At 34.9% G+C, this 20,295-nt stretch overlaps 1 protein-coding gene across 3 annotated transcripts in view; it reads left to right on the top strand.

The window, feature by feature from the left end:
* The window catches only part of RYR3 (ryanodine receptor 3), a 708,417-nt gene that overhangs the window by 668,348 nt on the left and 19,774 nt on the right, over positions 1-20,295 (top strand). For all 3 annotated transcript variants that reach the window (XM_031952023.1, XM_031952026.1, XM_031952025.1), the window contains 4 exons: positions 794-924; positions 18,962-19,004; positions 19,535-19,662; positions 20,175-20,235. In XM_031952023.1, the coding sequence (XP_031807883.1) occupies positions 794-924; positions 18,962-19,004; positions 19,535-19,662; positions 20,175-20,235 (363 nt within the window). The remainder of the gene's footprint in view (positions 1-793; positions 925-18,961; positions 19,005-19,534; positions 19,663-20,174; positions 20,236-20,295) is intronic.

Here is a 20,295-nt window from a genome sequence, read left to right as displayed (position 1 = left end):
GTAGAAGGTGGCATTTCACTGAGTCTTGAAGGAAACTAGGGATTCTAAGAGACAAGGGTGAGGAGAGAATGAATACTAGATATTGAAGATAGAAAAATGTAATGATAGATATAAAGAACAATAAACAGGCTTATTATACTAAATAGCTGTGTTTGGGGGGGAAAAAGTGTAATGTGTAATAAGGCTAGAAAAGTAACTTGAGTCTTGAAAGACCTTAAGAGCTAAATCATTAAGTTTATAGTTACTCCTAGAAATAATAAAAAGCCACTGAAATTTACTGAATAAGAAAGTACACAATCAGACCTGGATTTCTAGAGAAGTCAGTTTGGCAATTGTATAGAGGAGGAGTAAGAATGCAGGACAGAAAGTCATTTGGTAGACTCTTGCAGTAGTCCAGGCAACAAGGCTAAAGGATCCAATTTGGCCTGAGATTTACATTTCACCTTTATTTTTGTATCTCTAATACATAATAGATACTTAATAAATGCTTGCTGATTGACTGAAACTATTGGAACTAATGTAAAATAGACTAGAATCAGATAAGGATCTTGAGAACAGTATGGCGGGAGGAATGAAAAAGAATATTTAAGGGACTTTAATCCCACATGGATGGCCTGTTTCTAACAACTAATTTCTGCAATATAAGCAGATCATAAATTTCCATACATATTGATATTCCAAAAGAAGAGTTTCTGCTCCAGATATTTGAGGGATTACTGTGGAAATAAATGAATGGAGAAGTAGCTTTGATCAGAAATTCTTTCCATGAGTCCCATCTTCTTATATTTCTAAGGTCCCTTTGGTGGTATTCAAAAGGGAAAAAGAAATAGCCAGAAAATTGGAATTTGATGGTTTGTATATCACTGAGCAGCCTTCAGAAGATGACATCAAGGGACAGTGGGATCGCCTAGTCATTAATACACCGTGAGTATCTTCTGTAAAAGGGAGAAAGCCTCCCAAAAAAGGTCTTTAGCTCTACTTTTTATCAAATTTTGGAATATAAATACAAATTTTGTAAAGTTTCTCTTCCTTAAAGTAGCCTAAGCTGATACTGAGATAACTCAATAATCATTTCTTAAGTACTTACTATGTGTCAGAAACTGTGTTAAAGGAGTTATTTGAATAGGAAGTTGATATGAGCAGACCTAAACTTTAAGATGGAGAAAAGATCTTGTATTCATTTTGAGACATTAAGTTTAAGAAGCCTATAAGATTTCAAGTTTGACATGTCTAGTAAGTAACTGGAGATGAGTCTGAAGGCAAACTCTAAAAAAAAAATTTTGCAAATGTTCTAAGCTAATAGTCTTTCAACTGATTTAATTATTCTATGAGTCTTCATTGTTTAACATTTATTTTCTGTGTTAGAATAAGACTGCCTATTTTGTAATTCATGTTTGTACAATAAGTAACTTTTAAGGAAGCACTAAGAATAAAACAAGGAAAATCTAAAGTCAAATTTCTCTTGATTTCAAGTCTAGTATTATGTCTACCACATCAACCTCTCTTTAATGAGCAAAAACTATATATCTAAATAAATTATAGTTATTATTCTGATTCTAATTTGTTATTGTTTGTTGTATTAAGAATACAATGTATTTTGTATTAAGAATAGGACATTTTTCAGACATTTGGTATTAGCACTTATCAATGATTAGGGAAAGCCTTCTACTTCACATAATTTATGAAATGCAGTACTATCAGTTTCATTAAAATTTCCCTCATTCCTCTTTCCTTGGGCAGTACCCATAGTTATGGGTGAAACTTGGATGAAAATCCAGCAAAGGAGACTGAGGAGGAATGATCAAATAGGTCAACATCAAGGGGAACAAGGAAAAAGCAGTGTCAACAAAACCTAGAGAGAAGAAAGTATCAATAAGAAAGTGATTAAAAATGTCAAAGGCTATAAGACAGGCTATGGAAAATGGGAGTTAGGCCAATCAAGTGATGTCATTGGTAACTTTGGAAAGGGCTTTTTCAGTTGAAAGATGAGGTTAGAAATCAGACTATAGAGTTAAGAAAAGAGGGAAAGGAATGATTAAGACTGCTCTTCTCTTTACACACAAACACTCACAGATAGCTAAAAAAAAAAAAAAAAAAAAAAAAAAAAAACCTTTATCCCTGACAAAATCATTAGCATCTAAGCTCTAGCTTTGGTGGATGTAGCATAATATCTGAGAACTGATGGTAAGAAATCTCCTTTTGACTTTTGAGACAAACTCCCACTTCAACTTCTTTAATAAAGCAGCTGGAACCCAAGGTAATCTGTATGAATAATTGGAAGAATATTATCATAAAGTGGCCGAGCAAATCTAATTTGGTGGGATCAAGTCCAGTAACAGCTTCTCCTTAGCACTCCAAGCATGAATTAGATGGCCTTCCACCAAAGTCAGAGACTCAGGAAGAAAGACTAAACTTATCAGTGTGTTCTCGACCTGCAACCGTGTCTAAGTCTTATAACTTCAGCTGGATTGTCAAAACCTGGAAGGTATAGACATGCATCACTTCCATTGTTGTGCCTCACACAACATATGTATTTAGTAAAAATTTGTTGACTGATCCTAGATCCTTTGGAGAATAAGTGAGAATCCAATGAGCCCCAAAGTATGTGTAATCCTCTCTCCTTGTGGTGAGAAGATATTAAGTCTCCTGAGTTATATATAATGAGCTAAGTTACCAGTGTGTTTTCTTACAGTTTTGAACGTCCTTTTTAATTTAATGGCTGCAATATACTTTTTCAGCTGAGAAATCAAGAGTTTCCATAATACATTGCTAAATTGTTGAAGTAGCATAGGGATGTAGTGTATGGTGTTCTGGATTTAGTACAAAAGACACCTGAATTAAAATCCTACATCATCTACTTAATAACTTTGTGGCTAGTCGTTGAATCTTCCAGACTTTTCCTCATGTGCAAAATGGGGTTACTAATAGCAAAACTAAAACAAGCTCTTTTCTCAAAAATCTTTGAGGGTTTTTTTTCCTATTGAGAGTTACTACCATCCTCCCAGTCATGTTATTAGCTATTACCATATAGCACTGCAATGAAAATTTAATGAGATATCTTAAAATAACCTTAAAGCACAATATAAATGTTAGCAATCATTATAAAGTGAATCCTAGCCTAATCTTCAAGAACAGTAGTTACATAGACACACATCATTCTCATTATCACTTACTCCATTAGCAAAGATGCCAATCTTCAAAAAGTCAGGGATAGAACAGAAAAAAAGAGGGGAAAATAATTGAACCAATTAATTTTTCTTTTGGTTTAGGAATTACTTTTGTCAGCAGATAATTACTCTTTAACAGCCTAATTCTGCATTAATGTCTTCAATTAATATAATTAATATGTAATTAGTAGAAGCAAAGGGAGTTGAGATTTTCAGATGTGCCACGGTAAAAAAAAAAAGGTCAACTTGGAAATCCTGAATTTAGTCTGGGATCAACACCCTTTGGGGAAAGTTCCAAAGACCTGGAATGTATTTCCAAAGAAAAAAATCACTGTCATTTATACCAAGTACATGGAAGAAAGGGTGACTGACTGCCTGAACACTTCTGAATTGTAATCTGCCCTCTCAAGGAATCCTCCCAGAAAGCCTGGGCTACAAAAGGAAAGTTCCAGAGTAAAGTCAAATATTTTAAACTATCATTTACCAAATAGATAAGTAAGTGCCAGTTCATTGAATCATGTAAAAATTGAGAGGTATATTTAAGAGATCCAGTTATCTCCTAGAAGAAGTGATTCTGAGGACTTCTGGAGGCAAAGTCAAGAGAACAAAGTAGAGAAAGCTGATCTTTCCCAACAGTCCCTTCCAAAAAAAACTTTAAATTAACACCTTAAATCATATTCTGGAAGGACAGAACAAACAAAAGTTCAGAGTGGAAATTATTACTCCAGGCCAAAATAACATAGGAGGTTGGAGAGATCTGTATCATGGAAGAGAAGACTGACCTGGAGCCCATGTGGATGAAACATCAGTAATGAGAGAAGGGGTTGGAGACAGAACAACAGCAACTCTGGGAGCTCTCATGCCAGAAATTAAAGGGACCTCTCTGTTAATGAATGCAGGGCCAGCCACTGTTTGGCTATACATTGCCTATACTCCTGGGTTAAAGTTCAAGAAAAGAGGAAAGCAGTTTCACTTGAGAGAGGGAGTGGAAACCCTAAAGAATGGTATCACTCCCAGTCTCAAAGAAGAATTGGTAAGAGACTGGATGCAGACTGAGAAAGCAGTGATCACACCTCTCCAGAAATTACACCACTTTTAAAGCACCAAAAACTTCCAAACTCCCAAACTAGCTCTGAAAAGAGCAGTGCAAAAAAGCCTGAAGCTTAAAGAAGTGATTCTTCCCTTTCCCACACCAGGAACAGAACACAATAGTAATAGAAAGCTTCAAATCAAGAAATAGGATAGGAAAATAAACAAGCAACAACAAAAAGAACAGGCCATAAAAAGCTACTATGAATGTGTATGTTGTTTTCCTTTGGTTTGGAAGAGGACCAAAATGACATCACTATGTTAGAATCAAGTTACAGTGTGTCTGACTGGCTGATTAGACCAACATGAGCTCAAAATGATCTGCTGAGGAATGACACAAATAGTCCATATGAACATTTGGGGTAGCTTCTCTAATTTTGCATATTTTGCATTTCCTTTGGCCTAATTTAACTATACTTTGCATGATTACAGGGAAGATCAATATACAAATTTAGAAGAAGACAATGAAATCAAAACAGCAAGAAAGAAACCTCAAAGGAAAAAAAAAGTAAATTTGGACACAAGCCTAACAAGAATTTCTAGAAAACCTTAAAAATGATTTTTCAAAGCCAAATAGGAATGGTAGAAGAAAAATTCAGGAAAGTAAAGCAAAGGAAGAAAATTATGGAAAGAACATTAATAGGTCAGGTGGAGCCAAGATGGCGGAGAAGGCACGCTCGACTTTCTAAGCTCCTCTCATTTCCCTCATAACCAACTATTTAATTCAGCTTCAAAAATAGCTCTTCACTGCTTAAATTCATGAAGATCAGAAGCATAAAATTTACCAGCCAAAGTCAATCTGGAAGATTGCCAGGAAAGGTTTGCCCTGAGGGGCCAGCAACAGACTAGCGCAGGCATCTCGAGATTAGGGTCCTGAGCAGACCAGGGGCAGGGGTGATCTCTGTGGCTAGAGAAGTTATAGAGACGACTCTGCTCTAGGCTAACTGCTCTGCCTTGATTACAAAGCAGTAAACTGGTAGAGAAATTAAAACCTAAAACAGAGGGTACTCTAAAAAACACCAGAACCTAACAAGATCTGGCTGTAACTACTTAAACCCAGAAGTGACTCAGGCAGACTGTAATGCAGCCCTGCAGCTACATCCTGTAGTTTGGGGCTTTTGCTGGGGGGGAGGGGGGGGAGCAGTTACAAACCCTCACGGCAGGGGGGCATAACCTGGGCAACCTCTAATCAGCACAGTGGGGGGCTCGGCCTGGGGCAATAGAACTTCCCCAGCAGAACTATGCTTCCTGGGGCAGAGACACTTCTGGTCCATGCAAATCCATTCACTGCTCAACTGCTAATATCCACAGCCCCAGGGTGGGATTTGGCTTGGGGTAGTGAAACTCTCACTGCTCAGCATCCAACCCCAGGGCAGTTGTTATCTCACACAGCGGGGATTCTTTGCAGGGCACATTCCCAGCTCTGCTCTGCAGGCCTGAGTTACTTCCCAGTGGGGAACTCTTGCCCAGAACACTCCAGAACCTCCCTGCTTTTTGCAGCCGGCTAGCAGGACAGCTACCCATCAATCCATCTTTCACTGCTCTTCAGAGGAAGCTAGTAACCTGCTGGCCCTGAAGGCAGCCCCTACAGGCTTTAACAAAATGAGTAAAAAAATCAAAAGAATGATTGATAGTTTCTACACAGAAAGAGAACAGCTTTTCAACCCTGAAGAGACTAAGCAGACAGTCTCCAGACAATTGTTGGTCCTCAATACAAAAGGCTCTCCTAGAAGAGACTATTAAAAACTTTAAAAGAGAACTAGAAGAAAAATGGAGAAAGGAAAGAGAAGCTATGCAAGAGAGTACAGAAAAGACATATAACTCATTAAAAGAAAAATTTGATAAAGTGGAAAAAGAAAACAACTTCCTGAAATGTGAATTGGAAAAGATAAAAAAAACTCCCAAGAAGTACAGGGAAACAGAATTTGTGAATTGGAAAAAGAAAATAACTCACTAAAAAAAAAAAAAAAAAAAAAAAATTAGTGAAATGGAAAAAAATTCCATAGAGCAAAACAACTCATTTAAAAACTCAATTGGAATATACAAAAAGAAGTAAAAAAAAAAAAAAAAAGCTAATGAAGAAGATAACTCGCTAAAAATCAGAACTGAACAAATAGAAATGACTGATTCATTGAGACAGGAAGAATCAGTCAAGCAAAACCAAAAAAAATGAAAGATTGGGAAAAAATGTCAAATATTTACTTGGAAAAACAACAGACTTGGAAAATAGACCTAGGAGAGATAACCTGAGGATCATTGGACTACCTGAAAATTATAATGAAAAAAAGAGCCTAGATACTATTTTACAGGAAATCATCAAAGAGAACTGCCCAGAAGCAATAGGAACCGGAAGGTAAAATAGGTGTTGAAAGAATCCATTGAACTCCTTCTGAAAAAGACCCTAAAATAAAGACTCCAAGGAATATTGTGTCCAAACTTCAGAATTTTCAGACTAAAGAAAAAATTTTACAAGCAGCCAGGAAAAAAGAGTTCAAATACCGAAGTGCCACAATAAGGGTCACACAAGATCTGGCTGCCTCAACATTAAAGGATCGAAGGGCTTGGAATCTGATATTCCAAAAGGCAAAAGTACTTGGAATGCAGCCAAGAATAAACTACCCAGCTAAGCTGAGCATTTTTTCCCATGGAAGAAGATGGACATTTAATGAAACAGAGGAATTCCATCTGTTTCTAAGGAAAAAACCAGACTTAAACAAAAAATTTGATCTCCAACAACAGGACTCAAGAGATGTAGAAAAAGGTAAAAGGAACTCTTGAGAACTGTATTTCTGTTGCGGATATACATAAAAACCACATGTATAATTTGATTTTACTGATATAACATAAAAAAAGGGAAGTAGAAATAGAAAGGGGAAAGGTCAGAAAGAAAAGAAATAGAAAGGTCAAAAAAAGGGAAAAGGGTATATAAAAAGAGGGAAACTACATGTGACAATGAGACAAAGGAAACCTATCATATCTGAGGGAATGTAGAGAGGGGGAGGAACATTGTGTGAATCCTACTCTCATCAGAGTTGGCTCAAAGAGGAAATAATTGACATATTTATTTTACAGAGAATCTTCTCTCACCTCATTAAAAAGTGGGAGAGGAAAAGGGAAAAGGAAAAAGAGTAATAAGGGAAAGGTACAAAAAAGGGGAAGGGATTCAAAGGGAGGAGGGAGGGATACTAAAGAGGGAGAGCTGGGTGACGCAAGTGGGACCAATAAGTTTAATACTAGGGAAGGGGGGAAGGAGGGCAAGAAAAAGAAAAGCATAATCTGGGGATATTAGGATGGCAGGAAATACATAATTAGTAATTTTAACCATAAATGGGATGAACTCTCCCATAAAGAGGAGGCGGATAGCAGACTGGATCAAAAGTCAGAACCCTACAATATGTTGTTTACAGGAAACACACTTAAAACAGGGAGATACATACAAAGTAAAGGTAAAAGGCTGGAGCAGAATCTACTATGCTTCAGGTAAAATCAAAAAAGCAGGGGTAGCCATCCTTATCTCAGATCAAGCAAAAGCAAAAATTGATATAATTAAAAGAGATAAGGAAGGTAACTACATCCTGCTAAAGGGTAGCATAAACAACGAAGCAATATCAATATTAAACATATATGCACCAAGTGGTATAGCATCTAACTTCCTAAAGGAGAAGTTGAGACTTGCGAGAAGAAATAGACAGCAAAACTATAATAGTGGGAGATCTCAATCTTGCACTCTCAGATTTAGATAAATCAAATCAGAAAATAAGAAAGAAATTAAAGAGGTAAATAGAATATTAGAAAAATTAGGTATGTTGGATCTTTGGAGAAAATTGAATGGAGATAGAAAGGAGTATACTTTCTTCTCAGCAGTTCATGGAACCTACACAAAAATTGACCATATATTAGGACATAAAGACCTCAAAATTAAATGCAGTAATGCTTTCTTTTTAGATCACAATGCAATAAAAACTACATTCAACAAAAATTTAGGTGTAAATAGACCAAAAAGTAATTGGAAACTAAATAATCTCATCTTAAAGAATGATTGGGTGAAACAGCAAATTATAGACACAATTAATAATTTCACTCAAGATAATGACAACAGTGAGACATCATACCAAAATTTGTGGGATGCAGCCAAAGCGGTAATAAGGGACAATTTTATATCCTTAGAGGCTTACTTGAATAAAACAGAGAAAGAAAAGATTAATGAATTGGGCTTGCAACTAAAAAAACTAAAAAAAGACCAAATTAAAAACCCCCAATCAAATACTAAATTGGAAATTCTAAAATTAAAAGGAGAAATTAATAATATAGAAAGTAAAAAAACTATTGAACTAATAAATAAAACTAAGAGTTGGTTTTATGAAAAAACCAATAAAATTGATAAACCTTTGGTAAATCTGATTAGAAAAAGGAGAAGGAAAATCAAATTAGTAGTCTTAAAAATGAAAAGGGAGAATCCTTTCCACCAATGAAGAGGAAATTAAAAAAATAATAAGGGGTTACTTTGCTCAACTTTATGCCAATAAATTTGATAATCTAAGCAAAATGAATGACTACCTCCAAAAATATAGGCTTCCCAGATTATCAGAGGAGGAAGTAAATTGCTTAAATAGTCCCATTTCAGAAAAAGAAATAGAACAAGCTATTAATCACCTCCCTAAAAAAAAATCCCCAGGACCAGATGGATTTACATGTGAATTCTATCAAACATTCAAAGAACAATTAGCCTCAATGCTTTATAAACTATTTGAAAAAATAGGGAATGAAGGAGTCTTACCAAATTCTTTTATGACACAGACATGGTACTGATACCTAAACCAGGTAGGTTGAAAACAGAGAAAGAAAATTATAGACCAATCTCCCTAATGAATATTGATGCTAAAATCTTGAATAAGATATTAGTAAAAAGACTACAGAAAATCATCCCCAGGATAATACACCACGATCAAGTAGGATTTATACCAGGAATGCAGGGCTGGTTCAATATTAGGAAAATTATCATTATAATTGGCCATATTAATAACCAAATTAACAAAAAACCATATGATCATCTCAACAGATGCAGAAAAAGCATTTGATAAAATCCAACATCCATTCCTATTTAAAAAAACACTTGAGAGTATAGGAATAAATGGACTTTTCCTTAAAATAATCAGTAGCATCTATTTAAAACCAGCAGTAAGCATCATATGTAATGGGGACAAACTGCAACCATTCCCAATAAGATCAGGAGTGAAACAAGGTTGCCTACTATCACCGTTACTATTCAATATTGTATTAGAAATGCTAGCTTTGGCAATAAGAGCTGAGAAAGAGATTAAAGGAATAAGAATAGGCAATGAGGAAACCAAATTATCACTCTTTGCTGATGATATGATGGTATACTTGGAGAACCCCAGAGAGTCTACTAAAAAGTTATTAGAAACAATCTACACCTTTAGCAAAGTTGCAGGGTACAAAATAAACCCACAAAAGTCATCAGCATTCTTATATGTCACTAACAAAACCCAACAGTTAGAGTTACAAAGAGAAATTCCATTTAAAGTAACTACTAATTGTATAAAATATTTAGGAATCTGCCTGCCAAGTGAAAATCAGAAACTTTATGAGCAAAAACTACAAAACACTTTCCATACAAATTAAGTCTGATCTAACCAACTGGCAAAAGATTAAATGCTCTTGGATTGGGCAAGCAAATATAATAATGATGACAATATTTCCTAAACTAATCTATTTATTTAGTGCTATACCAATCAGACTCCCAAAAAACTATTTTAATGACATAGAAAAAATAATAATAAAGTTCATATGGAAAAACAAAAGGTCAAGAATTTCAAGAGAATTAATGAAAAAAAAATCAAATGAAGGTGGCCTAGCTGTACCAGATCTAAAATTATATTATAAAGCAGCGGTTACTAAAACCATTTGGTATTGGCTAAGAAATAGACAAGTTGATCAATGGAATAGGTTAGGTTCAAAGGACAAAACAGCCAATAACTTTAATAATCTAGTGTTTGACAAAACAAAGACCCCAGTTTTGGGGATAAGAATGCATTATTTGACAAAAATTGCTGGGAAAATTGGAAATTAGTATGGCAGAAACTAGGCATTGACCCACATTTAACACCATACACCAAGATAAGGTCAAAATGGGTTCATGACCTAGGCATAAAGAATGAGATTATAAATAAATTGGAAGAGCATAGGATAGTTTACCTCTCAGACCTGTGGAAGAGGAAGGAATTTATGACCAAAGAAGAACTAGAGATCACTATTGACTACAAAATAGAAAATTTTGATTATATCAAATTGAAAAGTTTTTGTACAAACAAAACTAATGCAGGCAAGATTAGAAGGGAAACAATAAACTGGGAAAACATTTTTACAGTCAAAGGTTCTGATAAAGGCCTCATTTCCAAAATATAGAGAGAATTGACCCATTTATAAGAAATCAAGCCATTCTCCAATTGATAAATGGTCAAAAGATATGAACAGACAATTCTCAAAGAAATTAAAACTATTTCTAGCCATATGAAAATATGCTCCAAATCATTATTAATCAGAGAAATGCAAATTAAGGCAATTCTGAGATACCACTACACATCTGTCAGATTGGCTAGATGACAGGAAAAGATAATGTGGAATGTTGGAGGGGATGTGGGGAAACAGGGACACTGATACATTGTTGGTGGAATTGTGAACACATCCAGCCATTCTGGAGAGCGATTTGGAACTATGCTCAAAAAGTTATCAAACTGTGCATACCCTTTGATCCAGCAATGTTTCTACTGGGCTTATACCCCAAAGAGATACTAAAGAAGGGAAAGGGACCTGTATGTGCCAAAATGTTTGTGGCAGCCCTCTTTGTAGTGGCTAGAAGCTGGAAAATGAGTGGATGCCCATCAATTGGAGAATGGATGAGTAAATTGTGGTATATGAATGTTATGGAATATTATTGTTCTGTAAGAAATGACCAGTAGGATGAATACAGAGAGGATTGGCGGGACTTACATGAACTGATGCTAAGTGAAATGAGCAGAACCAGGAGATCATTATACCTCAACAACAATACTATTTGAGGATGTAGTCTGATGGAAGTGGATTTCTTCAACAAAGAGAAGATCTAACTAAGTTTCAATTGATCAAGGATGGACAGAAGCAGCTACACCCAAAGAAAGAACACTGGGAATTGAATGTAAACTGCTTGCATTTTTGTTTTTCTTCCCGGGTTATTTCTAGCTTCTGAATCCAATTCTCCCTGTGCAACAAGAGAACTGTTCAGTTCTGCACACCTATATTGTATCTAAGATATACTGTAACCTATTTAACATGTATAAAACTGCTTGCCATCTGGGGGAGGGGGTGGAGGGAGGGAGGGGAAAAATCAGAACAGAAGTGAGTGCAAGGGATAATGTTGTAAAAAATTACCCTGGCATGGGTTCTGTCAATAAAATGTTATTAAAATAAAATAAAAATTTATGGGATAAAAAAAAGAACATTAATAGCTTGGCGAGGGAAATTGTAAAGGACTCAATAAGACTAAACTATTTACCTTTCTTTTTTTTATTATAACTTTTAATTTACAAGATATATGCATGGGTAATTTTTCAGCATTGACAATTGCAAAACCTTTTGTGGCAACTTTTCCTCTCCTTCCCCCCACCCTTGCCCCCAGATGGCAGGTTGACCAATACATGTTAAAGTATAAGTTAAATATTTTATATATATATATATATGTGTGTGTGTGTGTGTGTGTGTGTGTGTGTGTATGTGTGTGTGTATGTGTGTGTGTGTGTGTGTGTGTGTATGTGTGTGTGTATGTCCAAACAGTTATTTTGCTGTACAAAAAGAATCGGACTTTGAAATAGTGTACAATTAGCCTGTGAAAGAAATCAAAATGCAGGTGGACATAAATAGAGGGATTGGGAATTCTATGGAGTGGTTCATAGTCATCTCCCAGAGTTCTTTCGCTGGGTGTAGCTGGTTCAGTTCATTAATGCTCTATTGGAACTGATTTGGTTCATCTCATTGTTGAAGAGAGCCACATCCATCAGAATTGATTATCATATAGTATTGTTGTTGAAGTAGATAATGATCTCCTGGTCCTACTCATTTCATTCAGCATCCGTTTATGTAAGTCTCTCCAGGCCTTTCTGAAATCATCCTGTTGGTCATTTTTTATAAAACAATAATATTCCATAATATTCATATACCACAGTTTATTCAGCCATTCTCCAGTTGATGGGCATCCACTCAGTTTCCAGTTTCTGGCCACTACAAAGAGGGCTGCATTCTTGCACAAACAGGTCCCTTTCCCTTCTTTATGATCTTTTTGAGGTATAAGCCCAGTAATAAAACTACTGGATCAAAGGGTATGCACAGTTTGATAACTTTTTGAGCATAGTTCCAAATGCCCTCCAGAATAGCTGGATGTATTCACAATGTATCAGTAACCAACAATGTATCAGTGTCCCTGTTTTCCCACATCCCCTCCAACATTCCGCATTATCTTTCCCTGTCATTCTAGCCAATCTGACAGGTGTCTGTTTATCTTTCTTTATGGGAATATGATACATGTATTTCCTGAGAACTTTCTCATTAGAAATTAGTTCTCAGAAGAATTCTACATAGAAAGAGTGTGAAAGGGTGAGTTGATTATGTTGGGATGATGTAAAACAAATGAATAGATGAAAAAGAGGGATGCCCTGGGAAAAGGAAGAGGAAGAATGAAAAAATTTATCTCAATTAAAAGAGACATGCAAGGAAGAGTTTTTATACTTAAGAGGAAAATAGTGGGGGAGAGGAAGCAATGCTTGAACCTCACATTCAGATTGGTTTATAGAGGGATAAAAATATGTATGTATGAATGGATGGATGTATACATGCTCATTTGGTAATAGAAATCTATTATTATCCAACAGGAGGCAGGAAGAAAAAGAATTAGGGAGAAGGGTGGTAAAAGAGAGGGCAGATAAAGAAATGCAATGTTCAGAAGCAAAACAGACTTTATAGAAAGAACAGTATTAAAAAGTAGGATAAACAGCACAAAATAAAATGGAGAGACTAATCCTAACTGTGAATGGGATGAACTCACCCATTAAATAGAAGCAAATAACAAAATGGATTAAAAAACAACACATTGTATATGAGAAACACACTTCAAAAGAAACAAACAGTTAAAATAAGGAGCTAGAGAAGAATCTATTGTGCTTCAATTGAAGTTTTAAAAAAAGTCAGGGGTAGCAAACATGACTTCAGACAAAGAAAAAATATGCCTAACTAAAAGAAATAAGCAGGGAAACTTCACTTTGTTAAAAAATAAATAAATAAATAAAATATCATAGACAATGAAGTAGTATGAAAACTAAACATATATGCATCAAATGGAATTGCATTTAAATTCTTAAAGAAAAGTATAAATGTATTACAGAAGGAAATAGACAATAGGACTATATTAGTAGGGAAATCCAATTTTTCATTCTCAAAGATAGATGAATCTAAACACAAAATAAGAAAAAAAATCAGATTAATAGAATCTTAGAAAAATTAGCTATGCTACACATCTGGGGGAAATTGAATTATAATAGAAAGGCATATTCCTTTTTCTCAGTTGTCCATGCCACCTTCACCAAAAAACTTGAATTATTAGGGCATAAAAGCCTCAATACCAAATGCAAAAAAGGAGAAATACTAAATGAACCTTTTTCCAAACCATAATGTAATAAGAACCATGGAAGCATGGGTTAAAATTCCATTAAATAATGTAATCCTAAAGAACAGATAGGTCAAAGAACAAATCAAAGAGAAAATAAAAAATTTCATTAAAGAGAATGACAACAATGAGATAACATTCCAAAATCTATGTGATGTAGCCAAAGCAGTACTTATGGGAAAATTGTTATCTCTTAATGCATACATTAGTAAATGACAGAAGAAGATTAATGAATTAAACATGAAGCTAGAAATATTAGGGGTCAAGAACAAATTAAAAATCCCCAATTAAACACCAAAGTGGAAATCCTGAAAATTAGATGAAAGATTAATAAAATTAAAAGTAAAATAATTGAACTAATAAAATTTGGAGTTGATTTTATGAAAAAAGTAGATCAACCAATCATTAATTTACTTTAACAAAAAAAAATTATGAGCATCAAAAATAAAAAGATTGAATGTATCACAAAGGAAGATGAAATTAAAACAATTATTAGTAGTTATTTTACTCATTATATGCCAGTAAGACTAACAACCTAGGTGAAATGGAAGAATATATACAAAAATATAAACTTCCCAGATTTATAGAAGAGAAATAGAATATTTAAATAACCCCAATCTAGGGGAAAAAATTGAACAAGCCATCAATGAGCTCCCTAAGAAAAATCTAAAGACCAAATGGATTTACAAGTAAATTCTACTAAACATTTAGGAACAATTAATCCCAGTACTATATAATCTATTTGAAAAAATGGGTAAAGATATAGTTGTATCAAATTCCTTTTAAAACATTGTTTTGATACCTAAACCAAAAAACAGAGTGAGAACAAAAACAGAGAAAAAAACTATAGATTCTTAATTTCCCTTAATGAAGATCAGTATAAAAATTTTAAATAAAATGCTAGCAAGAAGATTATAGCAATATATTACAAAGCTCACATAAGACTACCAGATGGGATTTATACAAGAATGCAGGGCTAATTCAACATTCAGAAAATTATGAGCATAAATGACTACATCATCATTAATAACAAAATTCCTATAGTTATATCAATAAATGTAGAAAAAAAACCTTTGAGAAATATAACACCCATTCCTATTAAAATACTAAAAATCATTTGACTCATTGGAGCCTTTTTAAAAATTTTAAGTAGGCCTGTCTAAAATCAAAAGCATTATCTGCAATGGTAATAAACCTGAAGTTTAAACTGTCCATCATCACCACTATTACTCAGTATTGTGCAAGAAATACTAACTATAGCAATAAGACAAAAAAAAAAAAAAAAAAAGGAAATTGAAGGAATAAATATATGCAATAAGGAAACAAAACCATGACTTTTTGCTAAAGGTATGACAGTATGATTAAAGAATCCTAGAGAATTTATTAAAAACTAGTTGAAACAATTAACAATTTCAGCAAAATTGCATAATACAAAATAAATCTAAGTGAATCATCAGAATTCTTACAAACTACCAACAAAGAAGATAAAGATACCAACAAGTGATAGAGAAATTCCAATTTAATAAAGCTGTAGACATTTGATCTCTCCTGGAAGCCAAGATGGCAGAGTAAAAAATAAATCACTGTAACTCTCTTGTGTTCCCCTCCAAGCAATCATAAAATAACACACTAAGGTCTTAGAGAAGCAGAACAAGAAATTTTTTAACTAGGGAATCTTGGAGGTTCTACATAAGGGGTCAATCTCACTCTAGTAAGAGGGTTGGGAGGGCACAGTCCAAGACAAAAAGCTCCTCAGAGAGCCAGCAGCAAACCCCACCTTAGCAAATCTGCAGGAGACTGAGCCCCAATGTGGTGGAATGGGCAAACACCAATACCAGGACTCCCAAATGCTTTGTCAAAGCCAGGGACTGGCAGACTCCAGCTCTGGGAATCACTAGGTGCTTCAGTGTAGCCGTGGACAAACCTCCATGTGCTTTGGCACAGCTCAGGGCAAACAGACCTCCTCCAGGGGCCAAAGCATCACATACTTCAGTGTAGCTCCAGGGAAATCCAGAAACACCCCACAGGGATTCAGCACGTGCCAGACATCACCCCAGGTCCTCAGCCTACACCAAGTAAGCTGCCAGATGCATAGCCTCCCGCAACCTCAGCCACCTCCCATCATAGACTCTCAGCCAGCAGCAGACATGAAGATTCCCTCATGGACCTTAGGACAACAGTGACTGGCACAAGAAACCCAAGATGGTACTCCTTTCACCCTAGGAGCAGGGCTCAAATTTGGGATCTCAAATTTGGGATCTTTTTTTCTGAGGCAATTGGGGTTAAGTGACTTGCTCAGGGTCACACAGCTAAGAAGTATTAAGTGTCAGAGGCTAGATTTGAACTCAAGTCCTCCTGACTTCAGGGCTGGTGCTCTATCCACTGCACCACCTAGCTGCCCCAACCAGAGCTCAGATTTAAAAGAAAGGATAAAGGAAAGTGGAGGGGGTAGGGCAGAGGGAGAGGAAAAGGAAAGAGGAGAAAAACAAAAACAAAAAGAATCTATCTGAGCATAGGAAGTTATTAAAGCGACAGAGAAGACCAAAACACAAACTCAGAAGAGGATGATCATGTCAAAACACCAGTGGGAAAAATCCCAAAGATAATCAGGAAGTAGTCACAAGCCCCAAAAGAACTGATGGAAAAGCTCAAAAAAAGATTCTAAAAATCATGTAAGAGAAGACAGAAGAAAAATTGAGGGGAAAATCAGAGTAATGCAAGAGAATTATAAAAAAAAAAAAAAAGAAATCAACAGCTTGGAAAACTGCTTAAAAAGTAGAATTGGTCAAATGGAAAAGGAGATGCAAAAATCCACTGAAGAAAACAACTCTTTAAAGAGTACAACTGGTCAAGTGGAGAAGAAAGCTAATTGAGAAAAACAACACCTTAAAAGTTAGAACTGGACAAGTGGAAGCTAATGACTCTATGAGAAATCAAGACTCAATAAAACAAATTCAAAAGAATGAAAACATGAAAGAAAATATAAATTACCTTATGGGGAAAAATTGACCTAGAAAATACATCCAGAAAAGATAATATCAGAATCACTGGACTACCTGAAAGTCATAATCAAAAGGAGGAACTAGACAACATCATTCAAGAAATTTTCAAGAAAAACTGATGACCTGGAACCAAAGGGCAAAATAGGCATCGAAAGAATCCACTTATGACTTCAGGAAAAGAAATAATTCAAATATCGAGGAGTCACAGAATTACACAGGACTTAGAAGATTCAAGAATAAAGGATCAGAGGTAATGGAATATGATATTTCAGAATTCAAAGGAGCTAGGACTGCAACCAAGGATCACTTACCCAATATAATTAAACATAATACATTAAGGGGAGAAAATGGTCATTCAATGAAATAGAAGAATTTTAAGTTTTCACAACAAGACCATAACTAAGTCAAAAAAGTTGACCTTCAATATCAAGACTCAAGAGAAATAAGTAAAAAGGGAAAAGAAGGCATAAGGGATTCAATAGAGTTAAACTGTTTATATCCACACATAAGAAAATGATACTTCTATTTCTTAAAAAATATATCCCTAATAGTATAGCCAGAAAGATTACACATAGGAAGAGGCTATGGATATAAGATAAATTTAAGGAATAAATTAAATTTAAGGAGTAAATTAAGGAGTAAATTTAAGGAATAAATTAAATTTAAGGAGTAAATTAATTCAGGAGTAAATTAATTCACATGAAGAAGCACAAAAAATCTATTTCAGTGGAAGAGAACATGGAAAAGGGGGCAGTGAACATCACTTGAACCTTACTCTCATCAGTATTGGCTTAAAGAGGAAATAATATTCACAATCAGTTGAATATTGAAATCTGTCTTACCTGACAGGGAAGTAGGAGGGAAGGAAATTAAATAAAGGAGAAAAGGGTTTTGGAGACTGATAGAAGGAAGGGCACAACAGGGAAGGTGATAGAAGCAAAACCTAGTGAGGAGGGAAAGAGTGAAAAGGGAGAGGACAAACGGGAGGAAGAATAGGATGAAGGGAAATACACAGGTAATAACATGAATGAGATGAATTCCCATAAAACAGAAATGTTTTACATGACTTCACATGTATGTACATAACATGAAGTTATGTATAATATAACTTCACGTATATAAAATATATATATGACATGTATGCCTTTCCTCTGAAGGAAGGGAGAAATGTTTAAACTCAAATTTTTTTAATGATTATTTTTTAAATTTTACATGTAAATGGAAAATAATTAACAAAAGAAAAAAGAAAAGAAACAGCGGCTCTTTGAGCTTAAAGGGGAAAAAAATTCATCTTCAGTGAGGATTAGGTTAGTATCTTCTCTTTCATGGAAGAGACAAAATAGCATCAGCATCTCAAAGAAGTACCACTTAAATATGGAGTTCCCATTCCATTAAGCCAACAGAGTACACATGTGCTACTATGGGGAAAAAGATAACAACACACATTTACATTTTACTGTAAGGTTTAAAAAGCACTCTCTTCTCAACACCCTTTTGAGGTTGGTTCTAATAAATATCTATAAAAACTGAGCTGTGGAGATATAAAGTCTTTTTGCTCAAAATCATGCAGTTTGTCAGAACTGAGATTTGAACCTAGCTGTTTTTCAAGTCTAGAATACTCGCTGGAATATCTATCCTATACATACCAGCATACTGCAGTACCTCAAGGAAATCCTCGAGAGTTCTTTCAGGCCTTTAGCACATTCTTAACCCAAGTTGTACAAATTTATTCTTAACCATTGAGTTAATGAAGAAAAACAATCAGCAACCCATTCACTTACCAGAGCAGAAATGAATATAACAGTGTTGAACCCTAAAAACTCAGTCAAATCACCAGCCTTCCCAAACCAATCCTCTGGTCTCCAAAGCAAAAAGTTCCAGAATTGAAATCCAAGATCAAGATCCCTGAAAGGTCATTAAGATGACTTTATCAATCTACATGATTTCCCTAATGTTGAAAACATCCCTTTCTCTTTCTTTTTCTGCTACAGATCTTTTCCTAACAACTACTGGGACAAATTTGTAAAGAGAAAGGTATGCTCTATTTATATGGACAGACTCTCTTGCCATAATGGAAATCTAAGACAATATAAGAATTGTGTGTGATCTCATTACTCCTGAGAAAAGTAATCCATGAAAGAAACTGTCTTTGTGGATCTCCATGTGCAACATGTTGACTTTATTTTTAGATAACCAATTCTGAAGAACTTGGTGCTTATACTGATAGATTTTAATTTACAATCATTGTCATATTTTGAAAAACAACCTCATCTCTCTTCAAAAAAAGGAACATTCCAGCTTGACACATGACAATTTTTAATCTATTAGTTGTGAAAGCTTGATTGTTCCATCATGCTGCTTTTCCTCTTCATTCCTTTTCATTTTGAGTCCTTTCCTAACTGACTCCATGGAAAGTTCATCCCTGTTTTATAGAGTCCCAAAAGATGTTGAAACACAGTCATCCAGTCCTACTGCTTCATTTAAAGTAGAAAATAGTGGGGGGTAGAGAGGGGAGGTTTAAATGTTTGACTATCAAGCTTATTTTGTCTTCCTTTCTTTTTCAGGTCATCAACAAGTATGGTGACCTCTATGGAGCTGAGCGTATAGCTGAACTTCTGGGTTTGGATAAAAATGCCCTTGACTTTAGCCCAGTTGAACAGACAGAACCAGAGGAAGCCTCTCTTGTGTCATGGTACTTAGATGACCATCTGTAACTAAAGAAGTTTGTTTAAAGCTGAATCATTTTTTCTCCCAATCCAACAAAGTTGAGTCATGCTTTCTTTAGTATGTGGCCAGTAATTATTTTCCCTGAAAGGACAGCCAACAGGGAAAATGTTTAACAAGTAATTTAATCTATTTTATGTACCCTTTCACTCCCCTTCTGGATTTGAGATGTCCCATTTAGGCTTTGATTATATCTGTAAGTATATAAAGGTGGGAATGGGGTAAATCCATGATAAAAAGCTTCGAAAAAGTTAACAATCTCAGGTTCTTTCTGTTTAGGAGTTACAGTTTTTAAAAGTCCAATGCAAAGTGCAAGATTTCTAACTGAACGATTCAACATCTCCAGAGGAAAATACACAACTTGATAAAGCTCTGAGCTATGTTTTAGTTATTAGACATGGGAGAAAGAGGTTAATTTCCTCTTTATTAAACACTTAACTCTTGACATTTATGAGTTTGAAATTATTTGGTCCTCTTTAGGCTGAGCTCTATCGATATGAAGTACCACATCTGGAAGCTGGGAGTTGTTTTTACTGACAATGTAAGTTTTAATTGCTTAAAAAAATAAGATTCTATTCATTATTCCAATGGGTACATATTT

This window comes from Sarcophilus harrisii, chromosome 2, assembly GCF_902635505.1.
Source record: "Sarcophilus harrisii chromosome 2, mSarHar1.11, whole genome shotgun sequence".
NCBI lineage: Eukaryota > Metazoa > Chordata > Mammalia > Dasyuromorphia > Dasyuridae > Sarcophilus > Sarcophilus harrisii.
Note: the sequence above shows the minus strand (reverse complement) of the source record. Positions and strands in the feature narration are given on the sequence as shown.